This window comes from Gorilla gorilla, chromosome 1, assembly GCF_029281585.2.
Source record: "Gorilla gorilla gorilla isolate KB3781 chromosome 1, NHGRI_mGorGor1-v2.1_pri, whole genome shotgun sequence".
Taxonomy (NCBI): Eukaryota; Metazoa; Chordata; class Mammalia; order Primates; family Hominidae; genus Gorilla; species Gorilla gorilla.
Window position 1 is genome coordinate 131,486,177 of NC_073224.2, and position 22,635 is coordinate 131,508,811.

General features: G+C 38.7%; 1 protein-coding gene across 1 annotated transcript in view; it reads right to left on the minus strand.

Annotated features, from left to right (window-relative positions):
• EEIG2 (EEIG family member 2) overlaps positions 1 to 22,635 on the minus strand; it is a 75,495-nt gene that overhangs the window by 38,266 nt on the left and 14,594 nt on the right. Inside the window, exon 2 of the mRNA XM_004026235.5 lies at positions 387 to 507. Coding sequence (XP_004026284.2) covers positions 387 to 507 — 121 coding nt within the window. The remainder of the gene's footprint in view (positions 1 to 386; positions 508 to 22,635) is intronic.

The following is a 22,635-nucleotide window of genomic DNA, read 5'->3' on the forward strand; positions in this document are numbered from 1 at the left end:
TTTCCTGAAAATGGAGAAAATAACACCTAATTTCAGGGTTATTAGATATATTACACATAAAGTTCCCAGAACAATGCCTAATAAAAACTAGGAGTTTAACAAATAGTGGATATAGATATATACAGTCCCCAAACTAACACAAGTAAGATTAATACTTATATGTATAGTGACAGTGAGATGAAGGTTCTTGAATAATAATTTTAATTTATAACTTCAGATTCTTCATCATATTTGCCATGGTATTTTAATTACTGCAGCAAGTGTGAAGTGAAACTGCATATACAGTTCTAATGAAACAGACAAAGCAGAGCTAAACAAAGCCAGCCAGTGACTATGGAACTAATTACGGTTTCTGAAAGGGAAGAAGTAATAGGCTATTTTTATACCTTCCTCACGGATACTCTGTAGATACAAGGATCTAGGATGCCTGTGGCAGCACTTGCACTCATTTTGCACATAAATGAGAACTTCTTTCTCCAGCGAACACAGTTTGCTTGTACCACCTCCCTGAAGGAAAGAAAAAAAGAGCCAATTAATTAACTATTATTGATGACATGTTAAAAAGCACACCCATACTTTCACTCAAATCTAACATGCAAAAGTAATGTGTTAAAAGCCAGTATTTGTAAACAGTGTAACAGGAAGGAAGCAAATTCCTAACAATGTGATCTGAAAATCCTTGGAAGGTTTTAATTATCCACAGGAAACTGGAAAAAAAGTGAATTTACTTATCAATTCAATCAAAATATACATTAGGCTACACCATTCATTCATTCATTCAACACATAATGTACATTTACTTTATATGCTGCGCATGTGGTACATGTTTAAAACATAAAGACGAGGACAGAGTTCCTGACCTTGTAGGGATTATATTCATAGTTAACGCAAGAGGCATAAATATGAACAAATGCTTATTCTAGGAATAAGCAAATTCTTATTTTAAGATGAACTACTGTCATAGTTTTACTCCAGCCATAACAGCAAGAACAGCTACCATTTATTGAGAGCTTACCATATGCTATGAAATCTCCCAACAACCTTGTGAAGTAGCTGGCATTTTCTTCACTTTATTTATTTTGAGACGGAGTCTTCCTCTGTCACCCAGGCTGGAGTGCAGTGGTGTGATCTCCGCTCACTGCAACCTCCGCCTCCTGGATTCAAGCAATTCTCCTGCCTCACTCAGCCTCCTGAGTAGCTGGGATTACAGGCGCCTGCCACCACACCAGGCTAATTTTTTTGTTTTTAAGAGACAGGGTTTGGCTGTGTTGTCCAGGCTGGTCTCGAACTCCTGACCTCAGGTAATCCACCTGCCTCAGCCTCCCAAAGTGCTGAGATCATAGGCGTAAGCCTCGTCACTTTAAAGATAAGGAAAATGAAGTGTGATGAGAGAAGTGAACTCAAGGTCATTTAAGTAGGAGGTGGTAGAGAAGAACTGGCATTCAAACCAGGCCTGTTTAAATCTAAAGCCCACTTGTCCACAAAGGAGAATCTGTATTTTTCCACAACTTTGCTCTTTCAAGCTCCCAGGCCTTTGTACATACTGTTCTCTCTGCTGTCGTGTGTAGGTATTGCGGTGGGGGGTGCTCAGCCTTAGAAAAGGATAACCATTCCTCTAACATAGGAAGGAGACAAAGATAACAGATGAAATGAAGAGAAAACTAGAGAAAGCAAAAGAGAATGGCAAGAGAGCCCAGGTTGAACAGTTTTCATTTTCTTAGGGGAGTAATAAGTCATGTCTATGGAGTGATAGGACTGGTAGGTGAGTTGAAAATTTAGATAAAGGCTTAGAGACAGGAAAACCGCTGTGGTGAATGTGACAGGCAGTCAAACTTAAAGCTGCCTCAGGGAATAAAATAGATTTTTATTACGATCTATCAGTTGTTTTTTTTTTTTTGTTGTTGTTGTTTTTGAGACAGGCTCTCACTCTGTCACCCAGGCTCGAGTGCAGTGGTGCAGTCACAACTCACTGCAGCCTTGACCTCTCAGGCCAAAGAGATCTTCCCACCTCAGCCTCCCAAGTAGCTGGGACCACAGGCATACACTACCACACTCAACCAATTTTTGTATTTTTGGTAAAGATGGGTCTCTCTCTCTATGTTATCCAGGCTGGTCTGAAACTCCTGGGCTCAAATGATACTCCTGTCTCAGCCTCCCAAAGTGCTAGGATTACAGGTGTAAGCCACCTGGCCTGGTTTTTCTGATTTCTCCATCAGTACACAGAAATCCAAGAATAGGAATTACAAAAAAAAGCAAACATAATTTAAAAATCAAGTATGTATTTGTGTGTCATATGTGCACTTTTGTTTACTTTTATGTTCTAAACAGACACACAAATGGGAGAGGAGGGCATGCATTCTACCACCAGTTCTACTATGATAACTTTGGCCATTTTTTTTCCTTAGGAACCCTTAAGTGATTTAATGAATCATGATATGAAGAATGTATGTGTGGGTTCACAGTGGAGTCTCCCTTGAAATCCAGGCAGGGTGTAATTTATTGGTATGGTCACAATGCAGGCAAGATGAGTGTTATTTGACAAAGGATGAACCTGGAGGTACTTGTCAGGCAGCTGGAGGACTCCCTGGTAAGGAGGGCAGTTGCTAACCTGTACACTCAAAAATAAATACATTAAAAAAACTGTGAATAGTAATAAAAATAAGCAAGAAAAAAAATCCAGATTTTTTTTTTTTTGGATACAGGGTCTTGCTCTGTCGCCCAGGCTGGAGTGCACTGGTGTGATCTTGGCTCACTGCAACCTCCGCCTCCTGGGCTCAAGCAATTCCCATGCCTCAGCCTACTGAACAATAGCTGGGATTACAGGTGTGCACCACCATGCCTGGCTAATTTTTGTATTTTTGTAGAGATGGGGTTTCACCATGTTGGCCAGGCTGGTCTCAAACTCCTGGCCTCAAGCAATCTGGCCACCTCGATCTCCCAAACTGTTGGTATTACACATGTGAGCCACTGTGTCTGGCCTAGAATTTTTTATTATTGCGTCTCTCCCAACATCTCTTGGCTTCAAGACTTGCTGGAGGCATCAGCTATGGTGTCCGGAGCTCCCAACAAGGAGATATAGATAGAAACACTGATGTCCTGGACCCTTCAGGGTCCACTGAGCATCAAGGCGCTTGGTTGTTGCTGTCACTGAGACCACTGATATATGATCAGATATCAAGAAATAACATTTACAATAAAACTCTTTTACTTTTCTTACAAAATTATATACAAATTTATAGTTAAACATGGCAGGTTGAGTGCATGTATTAGCCTCTGCTCCCTCCCCAAACCTACTAAATAAAAACAAGCAAAGGCATTATCTCACAGGGACAAAGAGAACTAGAGACAAAAATAAGTGGCCAGAGACAGACAGACAAGTGATAACTAATTTAGCATACTGAGGAAATTTGAACCTCGTGCTGGCAATAGTAAAAGCCAAGAGTAGGAAACTTAAACAGGTTTTGAAGTCGAATGAAGGAGGGACACAGCAGAGGACTGATCAAAAACTGTTTTGGAAATAGTCAGACTGCAGACCTCTCCTTCCCTGACTCCTGCAGATGACTGAGATGTATTCTCCTGATAAGATGAAACAGAAGGATCTCTGGACAGCCTGAAGTGAGGGCAGGTATCAGAAAGAGCACAAAGAGCACAAAAGCATGCTGGCTGGGGTAATGAAAGATGACTTAATGCTGAGACCTCCAACCTTCTTCCCCTAACCTGGCTTCTCACAATGCCAGAACCAGGCACCTGTTCTTCAAGATGTGGGAAGAATATTCTCTGGGGAATCCAACCAGCCTCAAAGAAAAGATTTCATGAGACAGATGTTGAGGGTTCCCAATGACATAGCCAGCCAAATCAGCCTACAATAAAAATCTGAGATGACAAGCACCCGCCACATACACAAAGCTCCTAATCAACTTTTAGTGCTTCACAGTTAAATATGGGCAGATAAGTGAGGAAAGTCTCTTAATATGAAAGAAACCAAGATGAATAGAAAAAAACTAACTTGGCTGGTTGCAGGGGCTCATGCCTGTATTCCCAGCACTTTGGGAGGCTGGTGGAAGGGTCCCTTGAGCCAGGAGTTTGAGACCAGCCTGGGCAACAAAGGAGACCCTGTTTCAACAAAAAATTTACAACTTATGGTGGCGTGCACCTGTAGTCCCAGCTACTCAAAAGGTTGAGGCAGGAGGATCACTTGAGCCCAACAGTTCAAGGCTGTAGTGAGCCATGAGTGTGCCACTGCACTCCAGTCTGGGTGACAGAGCAAGATACAGTCTTAAAAAAAAAAACAAAAAAACAGAAAAATAGCAACTTGAACAAAACAGAGCTTGTGCTTGAAGAAAAAAAAAATTTCTGAGTGATATAAAAAAGAAACTGCATCTACCATACAGGAATAGGATGCTATATTTTTTAAAAAAGCATACAGGGAATTAAAGTGCTCATGGAAATCCAAACTAGTGGGCTTGATATTTTATCATTCCAGATTCACTCTACCCTTCTCTGTGGCCCAGGAGGCCAGTCTTATGAATTACATCAACAAGCTCCCTTGCCCTCTACCTCCGATTGTGCTAAAGTGACAAACATTGCAAGGATAGAGGGCAGGAGGGGAGGGAAGCTGATGCATTTATTCTCCTGGCTCCTTCCCTGTTGGGCCATGTGAGAAACAGGTCGGTTGTTGGGGACTGTGCTTTTCCATAGTATGCCTTGTGGAACTTAGACTCTAAATTATTAGTATTTATGACTTTGTTAAAATAAAAACAAATTCAAAAACATTGTCAAGTACTGAATAATCTAAAAATGGGAACAGAAGTATACAACTGTAGAAGCCTTTTTTTCCTAGTTGCTAAAAAAAAAAACCCACTAAGAATTTTCTTTATTGTCTAACATGAAAATTGGATAGTATCTTAAAAAGCAAAGTCCTAATCCCTGCCTCCCTTACTTCCTGTTCGCTATCTCTATTTTACACTGTAATTCCAATTACCTGTCTGTATTTATAATGCTGTGCTGAAGTTTCTTAATCTCTTGTTTTTTCCCCAAGCCCATCAAACTTAATGTTGGCTTCCTCCACTCTCTAACTAAACTAGATTAATATTTCTGCAAATACGTCTTTCCTGCTTGTCTGGTTTGTTTCTTAAAGGAAACATTCACATACAGAGTTCACTTGATTTCTTTGGTTTTTATTACTCAGGCCAAAGCTGCCCTCCATTTGTGCAAATGATAACATATACGATTAGGCATGTAAAAGCTACTACATCTCCCTCCCTCCCTCTCTCCCTCCAGCATGTAAAAGTTATTACATCTCCCTCTCTCCCTCCCTTCCTTCCCTTGGCATGTAAAAGCTACTACATTTCCCTCCCTCCCTCCCTCCATCCTTCCAGCATGTAAAAGCTATTACATCTCCCTCCCTCCCTCCCTTCCTTCCCTTGGCATGTAAAAGCTACTACATCTCCCTCCCACCCTCCCTTTCCTCCCTCTCTCCCTCCGTAAAAGCTACATTTTTTTCCTCCCTCCCTCCTTCCCTCCCTTTCTCCATACAATTAGGCATGTAAAACTTGCTACATCTGCCCCCTCCCTTCCTTCCTTCCTTCCTTCCTCCTTCCCTCCCTCCCTCCTTTCCTCCTCTCTCCCTCCGTAAAAGCTCCCTCCTTCCTTCCTTCCCTCCCTCCTTCCCTCTCTCCCTCTGTAAAAGCTACTACATTTTCCTTCCTTCCTTCCTTCCTTCATTCTTTCCCTCCCTCCCTCCCTTCTTCCTTCTCTTTATTCCTTCCCTCCCTCTCTCCATCCCTCCTTCCCTTAATTCCTTTCTTTTGAGATGGGGTCTTGCTCTGCTGCCCAGGCTGAAGTACAGCAGCATGACTGTCACTTTTCATTTGTTTGTGAAATAAGTGGAATTCCTTGGCAATACTAATATATAAATACTTCAAATGCCCTTATAATGTAGTAGCTTTTACATGCCTAATCGTATATGTTATTATTTGCACAAATGGAGGGCAGCTTTCGCCTGAGTAATAAAAACCAAAGAAATCAAGTGAACTCCGTATGTGAATTTTTTTTTAAGAAACAAACCAGACAAGCAGGAAAGAAGTATTCGCAGAAATATTAATCTAGTTTAGTTAGAGAGTGGAGGAAGCCAACATTAAGTTTGATGGGCTTGGGGAAAAAACAAGAGATTAAGAAACTTCAGCACAGCATTATAAATATGGACAGGTAATTGGAATTACAGTGTAAAATAGAGATAGAGAACTTGTTTTCATACAGGACATGTCTTTTAATCTTAAGGGACAAAATACACTTCCCACAATTCCATGTCCTCACCTACTTACTATCACTCTGCCTTCAGGTCCAAGCTCCCTGAAGATGATGATACTAAGGATAATCATGACAGCACTTATTGAGTGATTATTATTACAGGCATTGTTGTAAATACACATATTAAAACTTACACATATTAACTACTAAATCCTCAAAGCAACTATATGGGGAGGGTACTACTAACTCCATTTTATAGATAAAGGAACTAAGATACACAGAAATTATGTGACTTGTCAAAGGTCACTCAGCAGGAAAGGTTGGAACTGAAATTTGAACTGTCTCTACAGTATAGACATTTTCTGTCTCCTCACCTCCCAGTTACTTTTCAGTCCCTCTTAATCAGGCTTCTACCCCGCACAATTCCATTGAAACTGCTCATGAGTAAGTAACTAATTGCCAAATCCAAGGGTAATTTTTTAGTATCATACTTGACCCTTCTTATACATTCTTATAATATTCTTGTCCTTGGTATTTATGTGACTATTTCTTTGCAGTTTCTTGCTCCTGTCTCCTTAAAATGTTGATGTCCACCAAGCTTCTGTCCTTGGCGGCTTTCTCATTTTTTTACTCTGATGGACTTAACTATTATGCATGTACTGAGAACTTAAAAATCTAAGTCCTCAGGCTGGGCACGGTGGCTCAATGCCTGTAATCCCAGCACTTTCGGAGACCAAGGCAAGCGGATTGCTTGGGCTCAGGAGTTCGGGACCAGCCTGGGCAACATGGTGAAACCTCATCTCTACAAAAAAAATATAAAAATTAGTTGAGCATGGTGGTGTACGCCTGTGGTCCCAGCTTCTCGGGCAGCTGAGGTGGGAGGATTGCTTGAGCCCAGGAGGTTGAGGCTGTAGTGAGCTGAGATTGCGCCACTGCACACTAGCCTGGGCAACAGAGCAAGGCTTTATCTCAAAAAACAAACAAAACAAAACAAAACAAACAAACAAAACTAGTCTTCTTCTTTAGTCCTCAGATTCATATATCAACACGTTAACTGGTGAACCCACCTAGTAGTCCTAGCCTCTAGGTAAGGCTTTAAGTCTCTGACATCTGTTTATCATGGTACTTCCCAGCAGGCTAGTAAGTAACCTACCAGCTTGACTAGTCAAATGGTTTGCCCAGGAGCGTATGTGGCAAAAACTGTCAGTTACTTATCCAATACGCAGTCTCTCTTCTTCCTTAAAAGGAGAACCCTGATTTTACTCAAACTGGCAATATGTCCAGTTAAAAGACTGCATTTTCCTGACCTCCCTTGCAGCTTACAGGGTAGGCATGGGATGGAGTATAAGCTAATGAGATATAAATGGAGGTTATTGGGTATAACTTTTGGAAAGGCAGAGTAAGAGAGGGACAGTTGAAACATACCCTTTTACCTTTTATTCTTTCCTCTGCCTGGAAAACTGTCATGATGATGATTAGATTCTCAACAGTCATTTTTGACCGTGAGGTTACCCTCAGGAAAAGCCATGTGATGATGGTGCAGAGCCAGAAGGAAGGTGGGTCTCTAAGAAACATGTAGCCCTGGACTTTCTCCCTCCAAACTCCTTTTATTTATGTATTTATTTTTTATTTTTTTGGAGACAGAGTCTCACTCTGTCACGCAGGCTGAGTGCAGTGGTGTGATCTCAGCTCACTGCAAACTCCACCTCTCAGGTTCAAGCAATTTTTCTGTCTCAGCCTCCTGAGTAGCTGGGACTACAGGTGTGTGCCACCATGCCTAGCTATTTTTTGTATTTTTTGTAGAGATGGGGTTTCACCAAGTTGGCTAGGCTCGTCTCAAACTCCTAAGCTCAAGTGCCTCGCCCACCCCGGCCTCTCAAAGTGCTGAGATTACAGGCGAGAGCCACCGTGCCTGGCCAAGCCACCACACCCGGCCCAAACTTCTTAAATCTTATTATTTAAAATGCTTATTTTAGATTTTGTTATACGCAGCTGAACTAAATCCTAACTGACATAGACTAAGTCTTACCATTTCCAAATCTGCAAAGTTCAAATGTTATTCACATTGTTGTAGGTGGTCCATCCCAGAGTCCTGTTCCCCTCATTTAAGTATACGGACGAAATACACTGGAACCTATTGTACATATTTTTCATGACCCATAGAGTCCCACCCAATGAAGACACAAATAAGCTCTGATTCACTTCCTGGGCAATAAGCCCCTATCCAAACACATAGATACTGCCTCCCAAGTAGCAGACTGACAAATGTGCTAGGACTCTGAAACAGGTTCTTATGTGAGTAAGAAAGTCAAATAAGCCAAGACAAGAGATCAGGTTGGGATGAACTAGAGCCATGCAAAGTGCAGTTGTCTATTAACTACCTCATGATGTGCAAACAAAGAATCCTTAATGGAGAAGAAATCCAGAAATGATGAAGGTGGGAAAGAGTACAGCATAACACTAACCATTTGCCAAACACAGAAAACAATAAAGATTTGTTGACCAAATGAATAACTGAAGTCAGGCATGGGCCACAAATGACTGGTTCCAGCTACCAATTCTTGCCTGTGTTACTTCCTATTTGTAAATCAAGCCCTTTCCTGTGTCTAGCACCACCACAATTCAGACTCTCAATATCTCTTCCCTGAAGCATGGCAACAGCCTCCTTAATGGTCCCCGCTCAGATCTATCTTCCTCATTGCTACCAGAGAACTCTTTTTAAAATACAAACTTGATAATGTCATTTCTGTTTAAAATCCTTCACTGCTTCCTCTTATAGGATTAGGTTCAACCTCCTTAATGGGGCCTCTTTATGATTAAGCCCCTGTCTGTCTTTAGTCTTATCTCTTGACCCTTTCTTTCTGTCTTATATTGTTTGTCATTCCCATTTACTTCACACTATTTCTCATTTGCATGCCTTTGTTCATGACTTTTTCTTTCCCTTCTATTCCATCCACTCTCCTTTCAACTTCCCGCACTCACCAGTTTAATTCTAACGCATCTAGTTTTGTCATTACCTCCTCTAGAAATCTCTCTGCAACTCGGTGTCCCATATGACCAGGCCTGCCTTGGTTCCCTTCTCAGTGTCCTCTTTTCCCTACCCTAGAGCACTGTCCCCCAGGGAGGGGCAGGAAAGAGCTGGCTGCCTCCACTTCTTCCATCATTCACTCAGTCTTCAGCCTCCCAAGACAGTGTCCTCATTTCCCGTTCTCTCTGCCTTGTTTCTGGCAGAGTCTCCTATGATTGATACATTTCAAATAAACAAATATTATAAATGAATTTTTTAAATGTATGGGCTTAAAAATTGATGACTGTGCCCTTTCTTAATAGGAACTGAAGTAGAAAGATATGTTAAGTAATCTTTATCGTTTTGTAACATCAAAATAATAGCCTTGGATTCTCAAACAATCTCTCTAAAAAAAGGTTTTGTTTGTGCAACTAAGGCAATTACTCAGATTTTTTTTGTGTGTGATAATCTTTAATGTGTACACACACGCACACACACAGCTGTCAGAAAGCTGTCCAAACGAAACAAACAACCAAAAAAGTAGCAAAGTTAGTTTGCGACCATTTGTTATACTGATGGGTTACCATGGAAACAAACTCAGACTACTTGGCATCTGAGACAAAAGTCACATTAGTAAATGGTTTCCGTTATGTGAGTCATTAATTTCCTATGACTTTTATACAGTTGCTTAACCACTTTCCAGAAACAAAGCAACAGAATATGATTTGTGTTGATACTGTGAAAACCCAAGTATTTCTAAGATAAAGTGATACAGCTGCTGACATAAAATAAGCGGAGGACTCAGAAGAAATGTTGCTATGGCTTTGTGTTTCAAACGAGTCAAAGAAAATCTAGAAAGTCTTTAAAAAATAAAAGTAATATAAAAGGAAAATTATGGATCCATTTTTTTGTGACTACTGTACCAGCAAAATGCATTACTTATTCTCGAATATCTTGCATAGGTATACCCTAGGAACACATTTAAAATTATGCCATGTCTTGGTAATTCAGTATATTTTTAACTTTTTAAAAAACAGTGATAAGAAACTGCTATGAAGAATGCAAACTGTTTGCCAGATAGTATTGCATAGAGGTTAAGAGCTTAAAGGATCCAGAGCCAGGCTGCTTGTGTTCAAATCCTGCCTCTGCTCCCTGCCAACTGTCACGCTGGACACGTTCCTAACTAACCTCTCTGCATTCTGCATTTCCTCCTCTGTGAAACAGGATGTAACAATACCTACAACTCATGGGAATTTGGGGAAACCAAATGAATTATTACACACAGAGTTTAGAACAGTGCCTGGCTTACAGTGTATCTCAATAATAAATGTTACAAGTTATTATCAAGGATGTATATAGTCCACCTCAATCTGCCCACTAGAGTGAAATAATGGTCAAATTTATAAGGAAAGATTTTTTTCAATATTAATGAAGATTTCTACTTCTTAAAAGATACAGACTCTTGAGAAAAAAAAAAAACCTGTGGGAACAGAGGCAAAAATAAGTATTTTAATACTCCAAGGATAAATCAGATCTACAAAATTGTGACACAACACTAAGGATAAATGAACATCTCATACATCAGAGATATTTTTGGCTTGAGTAAATGGGTGAAAAGTAATATCAATTCATTGGGAAGAAATGGACACAAGAAGATTTTGTTTTATTTATTTCTTATTTATTCACTCACTGATTTTGCTAGTGGGCTTAGGGAGTGAAGGAAATGATAATCCAGTTTTGGATATTTTGAGGTTGAGGAGCCTGTGGGTTCCCTATTTGGAAATGTCTAGGAGGCAGACAGATACTCAGACCTAGAACTCAAGGGTGGTCAGGGCTGAAAATACAAATGTAAACGACTGGCTGCACATGATGGCTCAAACCTATAATCCTAGCTACTTGGGAGGCTGAGGTGGGAGGACTGCTTAAGCCTGGGAGTTTGAGGCTACAGTGAGCCGTGACTGCACCACCGTACTCCAGACTGGGTGACAAACTAAGATCTTGTCTCAAAAAAAAAAAAAAAAAAAGGACAAAAGACCTCAGCATGTAAATAGTCACTGAAGCTATGGGAATGGATAAGGCCATTCAGGGAGAATGGGTAGAGGAGAAAGGGAAGAGGGCAGAGTTTGGAACTCCAAGGAACATGAACACTTAGGGTATACGAGAAGAAGGGGCACAGGCAAAGGAGGCTAACACGTCAACAGTGGGAGAAGCAAAGGAGATTACGTTGTCACCAAAGCCAAGGGGAAAACCTTAAAAGAAAGAATTGTTGAATTATCAAATGTGGCAGAGAGGTCAGGTAAGATAAAGGCTAAAAAAAATTTAGCAACGAAGAATTCACTAATAACACTAGCAAGTGTAGTTTCAGTAAAAGGAGGGATGGAAGCCAGATTACTATGAGGAGCAGAGACAGGAAACACAGACATTTCAAATATTTTAGTAATAAAGTGGAGAAAATTAGGGTGGCAGCCAAATGGGGATATGCATAAAGTGAGGATTTCATTTTAACATGTAAGAAGAGACTTAAGCATGGTTTAGTGCTGATAGTAAAGAACCTGTCAGCGCTAACAGTGAGGAGAAAAGATTTGAGAGGGTATGAATAATGGTGCCAGAGGAGGTTCATCCCTGAGAATGCCAGACGATGGGATCCAGGTGATAATTAGGGGGACTGGCCCTGAACAGGAGAAGAGGCTCCTCTTCCATCATGAGGAGATAAAAAGAAAAGAGTGAGCTCTAATGCAAGGAACTTTGTCAGCAGACAACTGTTCATTGTCTAGACTGTTCTAATGAGAAATTTCATATAAAAACATAGCACTAATTGGCACACAGTAGGTCCTCAAATGAATACTTGCTGAATACTTGTTTATAATCTTCTATATTACAAAAAGTCTTATAGCTTCATGCAGGGTTTTTATTCAGTGACTGACAGATGTCACTGAAAAATTTCATTAAAAAAACATATGTCCCCTACAGAGGGGAGAAAATATTTACAAACCTTACAAACCATATAGCTGATAAGGGGTTAATATGCCAAATATATAAGAAACTCATACAACTCAATCGCAAAAAAAAAAAAAAAAAAAATCAAATAACCTGATTAAAAAATGGGCTAAGGACTCAAATAGATTTCTCAAAAGAAGACAAACACTAAGAGAGTAAATTTCAAATGTTACCACAAAAAACACCAAGTATCTGAGGTGATGAATACATTAACTAGTTTATCCCACATTGTATTCATAAATTATGACATCTCTTTTTATACCATAAACTTACACAATTACAAATTGTCAATTTACAATAAAAAAAGACATACAAATGGCCAAGAAGTATGCTCAACATCATTAATCATCAGAGAAATGCAAATCAAAACTGCAATGAGTTAACACTCCTATCAATTATAACGGATATTATCAAAAAGACAAAAGACAAAGTGTTGGTGAGGATATGGAGAAAAGGGAACCCTTTCACACTGCTGGTGAGAATGCCAATTGGTACAGTTTGGAAAACAGTATGGATAGTCCTCAAAAAATAAAACATAGAACCATGATATAACCCAGCAATTCCACATCTGGGTATATATCCAAAGGAAATTAAATTAGTTTTTTGAAGAGATATCTGCACCCTCATGTTCATTTCATCATTAATCACAAGAGACAAAATATGGAAACAACGTAAATGTCCATCAACAGATGAATGGATAAAGAAAATGTGGGGTGTATATACATAAATGGAATATTATTCGGCCTTAAAAAAGAAGGAAATCCTGCCATTTGTGACAACATAGATGAACCTGGAGGATATTATGCTAAGTGAAATAACCCCGGCACAGAAAGACAAATATCACATAATCTCACTTATATGTGGAACCTAAAAAAGTCAAACTCACAAAATTTATTTTGCTCTAACTATGCAAATTCTACATAGCATCACCTCTCCACTTTCTAGAACAATACAGATGCAGAGGACACAATAAAAACGAAGTAACAGGAGAAAAAAACACTCCTAGATTAATTGAAGGAAAGACTTCATACTGAAAATTTCAGAATACACATCATAGACTGGGAAATCTGATGAAAGCTACACAAAATTTTCCTACCGATAAGGTAAAAATCCTGCAAGGATATAGGAAAGTATATAGGAAAATTAGCTTATGAACTATGACATACTGGAAAAGGCAAAACTGTGCAGATAGAAAAGAATCAGTGATTGCCAGGGGTTGGGAGTAGGAGGGATGAACAAGTGGAGCACAGAGGATTTTTAGGGCAGTGAAACTTCTCTGTATGATGCTATGATGGTGGGTACATGTCACTATACATTTGTCAAAACACAGAATGGACAACACCAAGTGTGAAGCCTAACGTAAACTTTAAAGTACTTTAGATGATGCTGCGTCAAGGAAGGTTCATCAACTGTAACAAATGTGCCACTCTGGTTAGGAATGTTAATAGCTGGGGGATATTGTGTGTATGTGGGGACAGGAGGTATAGGAGGCATTTCTGTACCTTCCACTCAATTTCTCTGTGATGCTAAAACTGCTCTAAAAAACAGTCTATTCAAAATCAGATTATGCACATAGAAATGAAAATATGTTCTCCACAACTCTTAAAAACAAGGACACAGGGAATAAATAACTTCACAAAACCCAGAAGTTGGTATGAACTATGGATTCTACACCAGCCCAAACTAAGCATTGTGTAGGAAGGAGAAAGAAAGATAACTCTTAGGCAAAAAACTATCACCCAGGTACCCTTTCTGAATAAAACACTTGAAGAAATGAAAAATGAATTACAAGTTAGATCTTAAGAAACAGGAAAACGTACATTGGTGTTGTGTAGGAAATTTAAATAACAAATCAAGAAAAGGCAAGAAACCAAATTAGTAGGTTACTTGTTCTTCCAAAGAGACTTTACTTTTGAACAAAAAGACTTATTCTTTCTAAATATTCTAAAAAGGTGTGGGAAAATAATAGTTGTAAACAGTTTCTTCAATTACAGCTCCAATCAGCCAGTTTCCAGATCAATAAATTTATGGTTTCTTATGTATGTACATGAAAAACCAAACTCTTCAGCTAGTATTCAATCTTCTTCCTTCAACCTCTCAAATTTGCGCCCCTACAGTTCTTCACTATTTTCTGCCCTGGCACTATGCACCTGCATGTCTGCCTTTGTGGTTTTCCCATCCTTTAGGATGCCCTCCCAAATGTCTTCTTATCCTTTCCTAGTATCCAGCCTCACCCACATGGTAAAAAAAGGAGGGAACAAATTTTAGACTCAGCAGATCTGAGCTCAAGTTTAATTTCAACACTGAAGGGATGTTGAAAGTAATTTGTAATTATTTTCCTCTGTATAAATTTCCTCTTATGAAATGTTTTATAGTTAGGTACAAATTGGTAAACGTATGTTGTCTGAATCTAAAATGCTTATAAAAACTTACTAAATTAAATGGCATTCCACACACACACACACACATGCACACACACACACACACCCCTCTGCGTAAACCACCAAGTGTTATATAATTCAAGACATTGCTCAAAAGCTTTTCCTATGATGCATTTCCTGAGTCCTTGGGTAAAATGATTCTCTGGTTCCTAAAAACTCCTGGAGTCTTCTGCATGCATGTCTGGAGTAGCTGCCTTGCAAATGAAAGCTACTGAGAGTAAGGGAAATAAGAGTTTAATGAAATTTTTGCTATGTATTATTATTAATTTTGCCATCCTCCAGTACTGTGAAAAATACTGCTACATATTATGAAAGTATTCCTCCGTTGGTATTTTCACAAGTATAATTATCAAAAAGGAACTCTATAATATCAGATGAGGAAAATGTATCAGTTTTCTGGAACAGGAATATTAAACAGTAAGTTCAAAAGAATATGTTCGGGTCACCAAGACATACTTGGAAATACAGGTAAGAAGATGGCAGGGTGTTTACATTCTTGAGATCAAGAGAGAAATGAGCCAACGACATGGCCAGGGTATGACAAAACAGCACAAAGAGTTATTACAAACTGTACCATGAAGGCTCTGCTCTGGTTGTCTTGCTTATCCTTATACTAATGATATTACAATAATTCAGCACTTATGCGGATGAAGTAACTTACAATCAAAGGCACAGCAGCGCAGCCTACTATTAATATAGCTCTACTTTGAAGGAAGGTCTGGGGAGGAGACGGAAGGGATCATATGCATTGGTAAAAGGATGAGATTATAGATGGCTGTATATAAAAGGACTGTAGTGAGCATACATGCTGGGACCTTCCTTGAGTGGCACAGACCTGCTGTGGTATCTCCTGCTGATATTGATTACAGCCAGTGTAAACAGATTTCATGTTTATGCCTTATATTGTGTTACTTGACCTATCTGACACCACTCCTCACACAGAAGCAAACTCCAGAGGGAGCAGGGTAGGTTAGAGAAACTGTAACAAACAGTTAAAATAGCTTCTTAATTATTTTGAATGCCAGATTGATGTTCCTTTGAAGGCAATACAGTACCAGCAGAGAGTCATGTGGCAGCTAGGGTTTATATCAGTTATCTTAGCAAAAATAGCTCTTGAATTCATTTTGACTTACTACCAGTTGGTAATAATTTTCAGTTTCTTGAATGAGCAAACAGTAAGAGCTAATATTGCAGTTATTACTGAGTTCCTAGTTGCTTCAGGAAGGCTTACACTTGATTAGCATAATGACGGAAGTTACAGTTTTCAATTGTGTATAATTACAAATGCATATTATCTGTATCCCTAGTTTGATGATTTTGTTTACTTTTCTATTAACAGAAATTATAAAGGTAATTTATGATTGCTTATAAGAGATTATTAATTTAGCTTAAAGCAAAATCTTGCAACCAATTACCTTTTTTTTGGAAGGACTATGAATAATCTTTTCTAACTACTTCCTGAGGCTATTTCTAAAGCTATTTCTATGTATTTCTGCCTCATACATAAAGGAAATAGTGATGTCCACAGAACTGTCCACATAAGATATTCAGGTACACTTCCTGTAAGTCATTTGTTAACCATAAAGATGCCTGGGATGGTACACAGACGTGATACTTTAACAATACAAAACCTTATGGTAACCTGAACTGGCCTCAAAAAGGTAACAATAGCAGATAAAATGTTAATAACCATGTTTAGATACCAGCACTAGAGAATTCTCAGAAATTGCCATTGAAAGGTGGTTGTAATCTGCGAACAAGGAAATACAGAAAATGTTAACTAGAAATAAAATGTCACTAAATGCGTTTATTCTTATGCTATGCTAGCGATGACTCACTTAAATAAAACAAAGCAAACATGCAAAGTCCAAAATCGATACTATGGGTAGTTCCTCATTTCAGTAAGATAAAATAAGTCTTGGGTGTAAGCCAGTTTTTAAGCCACAATGCTTGGAAATAGCATTTGATTAGGAAAAGTCTGGGAATTTCTTCTTAAACTAGTAATCAGGTTTTAAGACAGAAAAAAAAATATTTTTTAAGAAAGCATACAGACTCTCAATCATGAGTTTGTTTTTAATATTTGTATCCCTATTTTCATTTACAGTAATCCTTTGCCTCAATGTATAATCATGTTCAAGTCCCTCTCCTAAAAATAAATAAAATATTGCTGTTTATTCTTGTCTCTTTTACCCAATTGCATTTTTCTCCTTTTCTTCATTAACAGGGCTTCCAAAAGAAGTTACACTCCACGCTTCTGCTCCTTCACCACCTGCTCGCTCTCTAATCCCTTGAAACCTGGTTTCTATTCCTACAACTCCATTGAAACTTTTCTCTCAGAATTCACTGAAGACTTGCTGATTGCCAAATAAACAGAGCATCTCTCATATTACCCCATCTCTCCACACTATGGCAGAGCTGAACACCCTGTCCTCTAACGTACTTTCCATAGTTAGCTTCTGTGATACCACATACCTCCCCAATGTTTGGTCTCATTGGCCCTAATTAGGTCTTTTTCTACCAAGGTTCTGTCCTCTGGCCCTTGTGTTTTGTCCCGCATACTATCGTTGGCTTTATTATCTTGTCCCGGTGGATTATCTTAAAATCTAGGTTTGCGATCCTAACTATTCTGCAATCCTAACAGTTTATGTCTGTTTTCAGACTTAAACTTTCAGCCACTTACCACATACTGTGATATACCTCGCTTGCTTCTTACACTCAAATGTTTAACAGCTCAGAATTAGCAATAAAGGGAATACGTAGGAAACAACAGTAATAACCAAAACAGAAGAACTGTTACTTAATTTACACTCCATCCATTAAAGAATATGCATAGTATTATTGAAATAAATATACTAAAGTTTTTAGTAACATGGGACATGCTTATATTACAATGTTCAGTTAAAAAAAAAAAAAAAGCAGGAGGGTTGGACACAATGGCTCATTCCTATCCCAGCACTTTGGGAGATCAAGGTAGGTGGATTGCTTGAGCTCAGGAGTTCAAGACCAGCTTGGACAATGTGGTGAAACTCCATCTCTACAAAAAAAATACAATATTAGCAGGTGTGGTGGTGTGCACCTGTAGTCCTAGCTACTCAGGAGGATCACCTAAGCCCAGGGAGGTCAAGGGTGCAGTGAGCTATGACTGTGCTACTGCACTCCAGCCTGGATGACAGAGTGAGACCCTGTTTCAAAAAAAAAAAAAAAAGGCAGGATAAAAAATTATGTATGTAATTTGGTTTCAACTGTGTAAAACACAAAATGGAAGACACTGGAAAGATATATTTTAAGACATTAGCAGTGATTACCTCTGATAGGTAACATTTTCTTCTAATTTTATATATTTTCCACATCTTGTATGCTGATCAGGAAAAAGTGTGTGTGGGGGGGTTCGAATCATATTACCTAAAGAATAAAATCATCTTCATGTGATGGCACCCAAGGCCTGCCAAATTCTGGTTCCCAGAGGACCTTTCCAGTCTTGTCCTTCACTGCATCCCCCAAATATGCTCTACTCTGCTCCCCCACTCAGCTACCATATTCTCTGCAATGTATCTGTTCATGCACTTATCAAGTCTGTTTCTGTCCTACCCCAAAGCAGGACATTTCTACCCTGAAGATCTTTGCTGCCTAAACCCTGCTACAGAGCTGGAGGGCAATGCTCAAAATTCTCTCTTGGATTTGCTTAAGAAAGAAAAAAATTCTGTTAAGTCTTCTATCCAAACCATGACGATTATTATTGGTAGTAGTAACAAACATAAAACTCACTGGCTAAAATGACACATGATAGCATTTGCTGACTATAAATTGCCACAAAAAAATTAAGAATTCATAACAGAATTTAGATATGTAAAATCTAGTCCTGAAAAACTGAATTTAATAAAAATTATAGCCACTATATATATTATGGCAGATTAATACAAATTAAGACGGATATTACAATCTTTATACTTTGCGTAGATAATAGAATAAACACTAAAAAATAATCTCATAATGTAAAAAAATTGCAGTGAAGAATAATATAAATAGTTCAATGGCCTGGAATACAGGCATACCTCAGGGATATTATGGGTTCACTTCCAGACCACCGTAGTGAAGCAAATATCACAATAAAGTGAGTCATTCATTTTCTGGTTTCCCAGTGCATAAAGAAGCTATGTCTACACTATATTTTAGTCTATTAAGTATATAACAGCATTATGTCTAAAAAATGTATATACCTTAATTTAAAAATACTTTATTGCTAAAAAATGCCAACAATCATCTCAGCTTTCAGTGAGTAGTAATCTTTTTGTTGGTAGCAAACCTTGATGTTGATGGTTGCTGACTGACAGGGTGGTGGTTGTTAAGGGTTGGGGTGGCTGTGGCAATTTCTTAAAATAAGAGAACAAGGAAGTTTGCTGCATCAATAGACTCTTCCTTTCATAAAATATTTCTCTGTAGCATGTGATGTTTGACAGCATTTTACTCACAGTAGAACTTCTTTCAAAATTAAAAATCCTCTCAAACCCTGCTGCTTTATTAAGTTTATGGTTTATGAACTATTCTAAATCCTTTGCTGTGAGTTTAACAATTTTCACAGTATCTTCACTAGGAATAGATACCATCTCAATAAACCACTTTTTTTGCTCATACGTAAAGAAGCACCTCATTGTCCATTCAAGTTTTAATCATGAGATTGCAGCAATTCAGTCACATCTTCAGGTTCTACTTCTAATTCTTGTTCCCTTGCTATTTTCACCACATCTGCAGCCAGTGAAGTCTTGACTCCCTCAAAGTCATCCATGAGGACTGAAATCAACTTCTTCCAAACTCCTGTTAATGTTGGTATTTTGACCTCCTCCCATAAATCACAAATGTGCTTAATGGCATCTAGAATGGTAAATCCTTTCCAGAAGGTTTTCAATTTAATTTACTCAGGTCCATCAGAGGAATCACTATCTAAGGCAGCAACAGCCTTACAAAACATATTTCTTAAATAACAAGACTTGAAAGTTGAAATTACTTTTTGATCCACAAGCTGCAGAATGAATGTTGTTTTAGCAGGCCTGAAAACAATATTTATCTTGTACATGTTCATTTGAGCTCTTGGGGACTAGGTGTATTGCCAATGAGCAGTAATATTTTGAAAGGAATCTTTTTTTTTCTGAGCAGTAGGTCTCAACAGTGGGCTTAAAATATTCAGTAAACTATGCTGTAAATAGATGTGCTGTCATCCAGGCTTTGTTCTTCTACTTACAGAGCACAGGCAGAGTAGACTTAGCATCATTCTTAAGGACCCTAGGATTTTCACATTGATAAGTGACCACTGGCTTCAACTGAAAGTCACTAGTTGCATTAGCTCCTAACAAGAGAGTGAGCCTGTCATTTGAAGTTCTGAAGCCAGGCATTGACTTCTCTCTAGCTACAAAAGTCTTAGATGGCTGTTTTGTCTACATTGAAAATCTGTTGTTTAGCATAGCCCCCTTCATCAATGATCTTAGCTAGATCTTCTGGATAAGTTGCTGCACTCTTACTTTAGCACTTGCCACTTCACCTTGCACTTTTATGTTATGGAAATGGCTTCTTTCCTTAAGCCCTGTGAATCAACCTATGCTAGCTTCAAACTTTTCTTTTGCACTTCCCTCACCTCTTAGACTTCATAGAATTGAGGACAGTTGGGGAGTAGGCTTTGGTTTAAGGGAATATTGTGGCTGTTGTGACCTTCTGTCCAACCACTAAGATTTTCTCCATATCAGCAATAAGGCTGTTACACTTTCTTATCATTCATGTGTTCATTGGAGTAGCACTTTTAATTTCCTTCTACAACTTTTCCTTTGCATTCAGAGCTTGGCTAAATGTTCAGTGCAAGAGGCCTAGCTTTTGGCCTATCTCAGCTTTCAACATGCCTTCCTCACTACGCTTAATCATTGCTAGCTTTTGACTTAAAGTGAGAGAAGTGCAACTCTTCCTTTCACTTGAACATTTAGAGGCCATTGTAGGGTTAATTAGCCTAATTTTAACATTGTTTTGTCTCAGGGAATAGGGAGGTCCCAGAAGGGGAAGGGAGATGAGGGAATGGCCAGTGAGTAGAGCAGTCAGAGCACACTCAACACTACTAAGTTCGCCACCTTCTATGGGTGCAGTTCATGGCTCCCCAAAACAATTACAACAGTAACATCAAAGATCACTAATTACAGAGCATCATAAGAGCTATAACAATAATGAAAAAGCTTGAAATGCTGCAAAAACTACCAAAAAGTGACCTAGAGATATGAAGTGAGCTCACACTGTTGGAAAAATAGCACTGAGCCGGGCACGGTGGCTCACACTTGTAATCTCAGCACTTTGGGAGGCTTAGGTGAGAGGATGGCTTGAGGCCAAGTGCTCGAGACCAGCCCAGGCAACATAGCAAGACCTTGTCTCTACAGAAAAATTAAAAATTATCTGGGGGTGGTGGCATCCACCTGTAGTCTCAGCTACTCAGGATAACTGCTTGAGCCTAGGAGTTCAAGGCTGCAGTGAACCATGAATGCATCATCGCACTGCAGCCTGGGTGATAGAGAGTGGGTTTCTTTCTTTCTCTCCCTCTCTCTCTCACACACACACCAAAAAAACAAGGAAAAACAGCACTGACAGACTTGCTTGGTGTAGAGGTGCCATAAATCTTCAATTTAAAAAAATGCAGTATCTGCAAAGCACAATAAAGCGAAATAGACAAAACAAGATATTACCGTAGGCAGGTATTTGCTAAATTAAAAAATGAATTTGCCCAGGAATTATATTAGTTTAGGGGAATTTTGTCAGAAAATGCTTTTTTAAAAAAGCTTTATTAGGAGCCAGGCACAGTGGTGTGTACCTGTGGTCCCAGCTACTTGGGAGGCTGAGGTGAGCGGATTGCTTGAACCCGGGAGTTTGAGAACAGTCTGGGCAAACAGTGACACCTGTATCTCACACACACACAAAACAAATAACATTAAAATGGAAAAGCCTGCTTTATTGAGATATAATTCACATATCATATCATTCACATATCATATCTCATTTTAAGTGCACAAATCCATAGCTTTTAGTATATTGTTTGTGAAACTATCGCCACAGTCAATTTTAGAACATTTTCATCACCTCCAAAAGACACCTCATATCCACTAGCAGTCACTGCCCATTTCTCTCCAATCCCTCAGCCCTAGCCAACCACTAATCTACTTTGTCTCTGTAGATTTTGCTTATTCCAGATGTTTTACATCAATTGAATCATAGAATATGTGTTTTTTTGTGACTAGCTTCTTTACTGAGCATGATGTTTTCAAGCTTCATCCATGTTGTTGCATTTAGCAGTACTTCATTTCATTGTATTGCTGAGTAATATTCCATGCTATGGATACATCAGGTTTCATTTATCCTTTCATCAACTGATGGACACTGGGGTTGTTTCAACTTTTTGGCTGTTATAAATAATGGTGCTAAGAAAATTCATGTACACATTTTTGTGTGACATTATATTTTCTTTTCTCTTGAATACAGAATTTCATTCCACCTAGGAGTGGAATTGCTGAGTCATATGGTAACTGTTTCCCTTTTCTGTTTAAGTCCTACCAATCCCTGAAAGTTCCCAGAAGGGAGTTATTAATTTTAGCTGAGAAATTCGGGAAGACTCCTTAGAAGAGGTGGCATCTATAAGCTTTAAAGGATTAGTAGGATTTAACCAGGAAGGGCAAAAATGGGATGATAGAATGTCAGACATTTTGACTCTAATAACATTTTGACTTGTGCTTATTGTGAAAAACCACTTTAAAGAGTGCTATAGCAACACTGAATCTTCATCAGGAAAGCATTTTTCAGTGTAGCTTCTTTAAAAAACAGTCTGACAATTCCTCTGATGTTAAACAGTTATCATATGACAGAGGGATTTTTCTAAAACTGTTAAATAAAAATCAATTACTGTTTAAGCCCATATGTGTATAT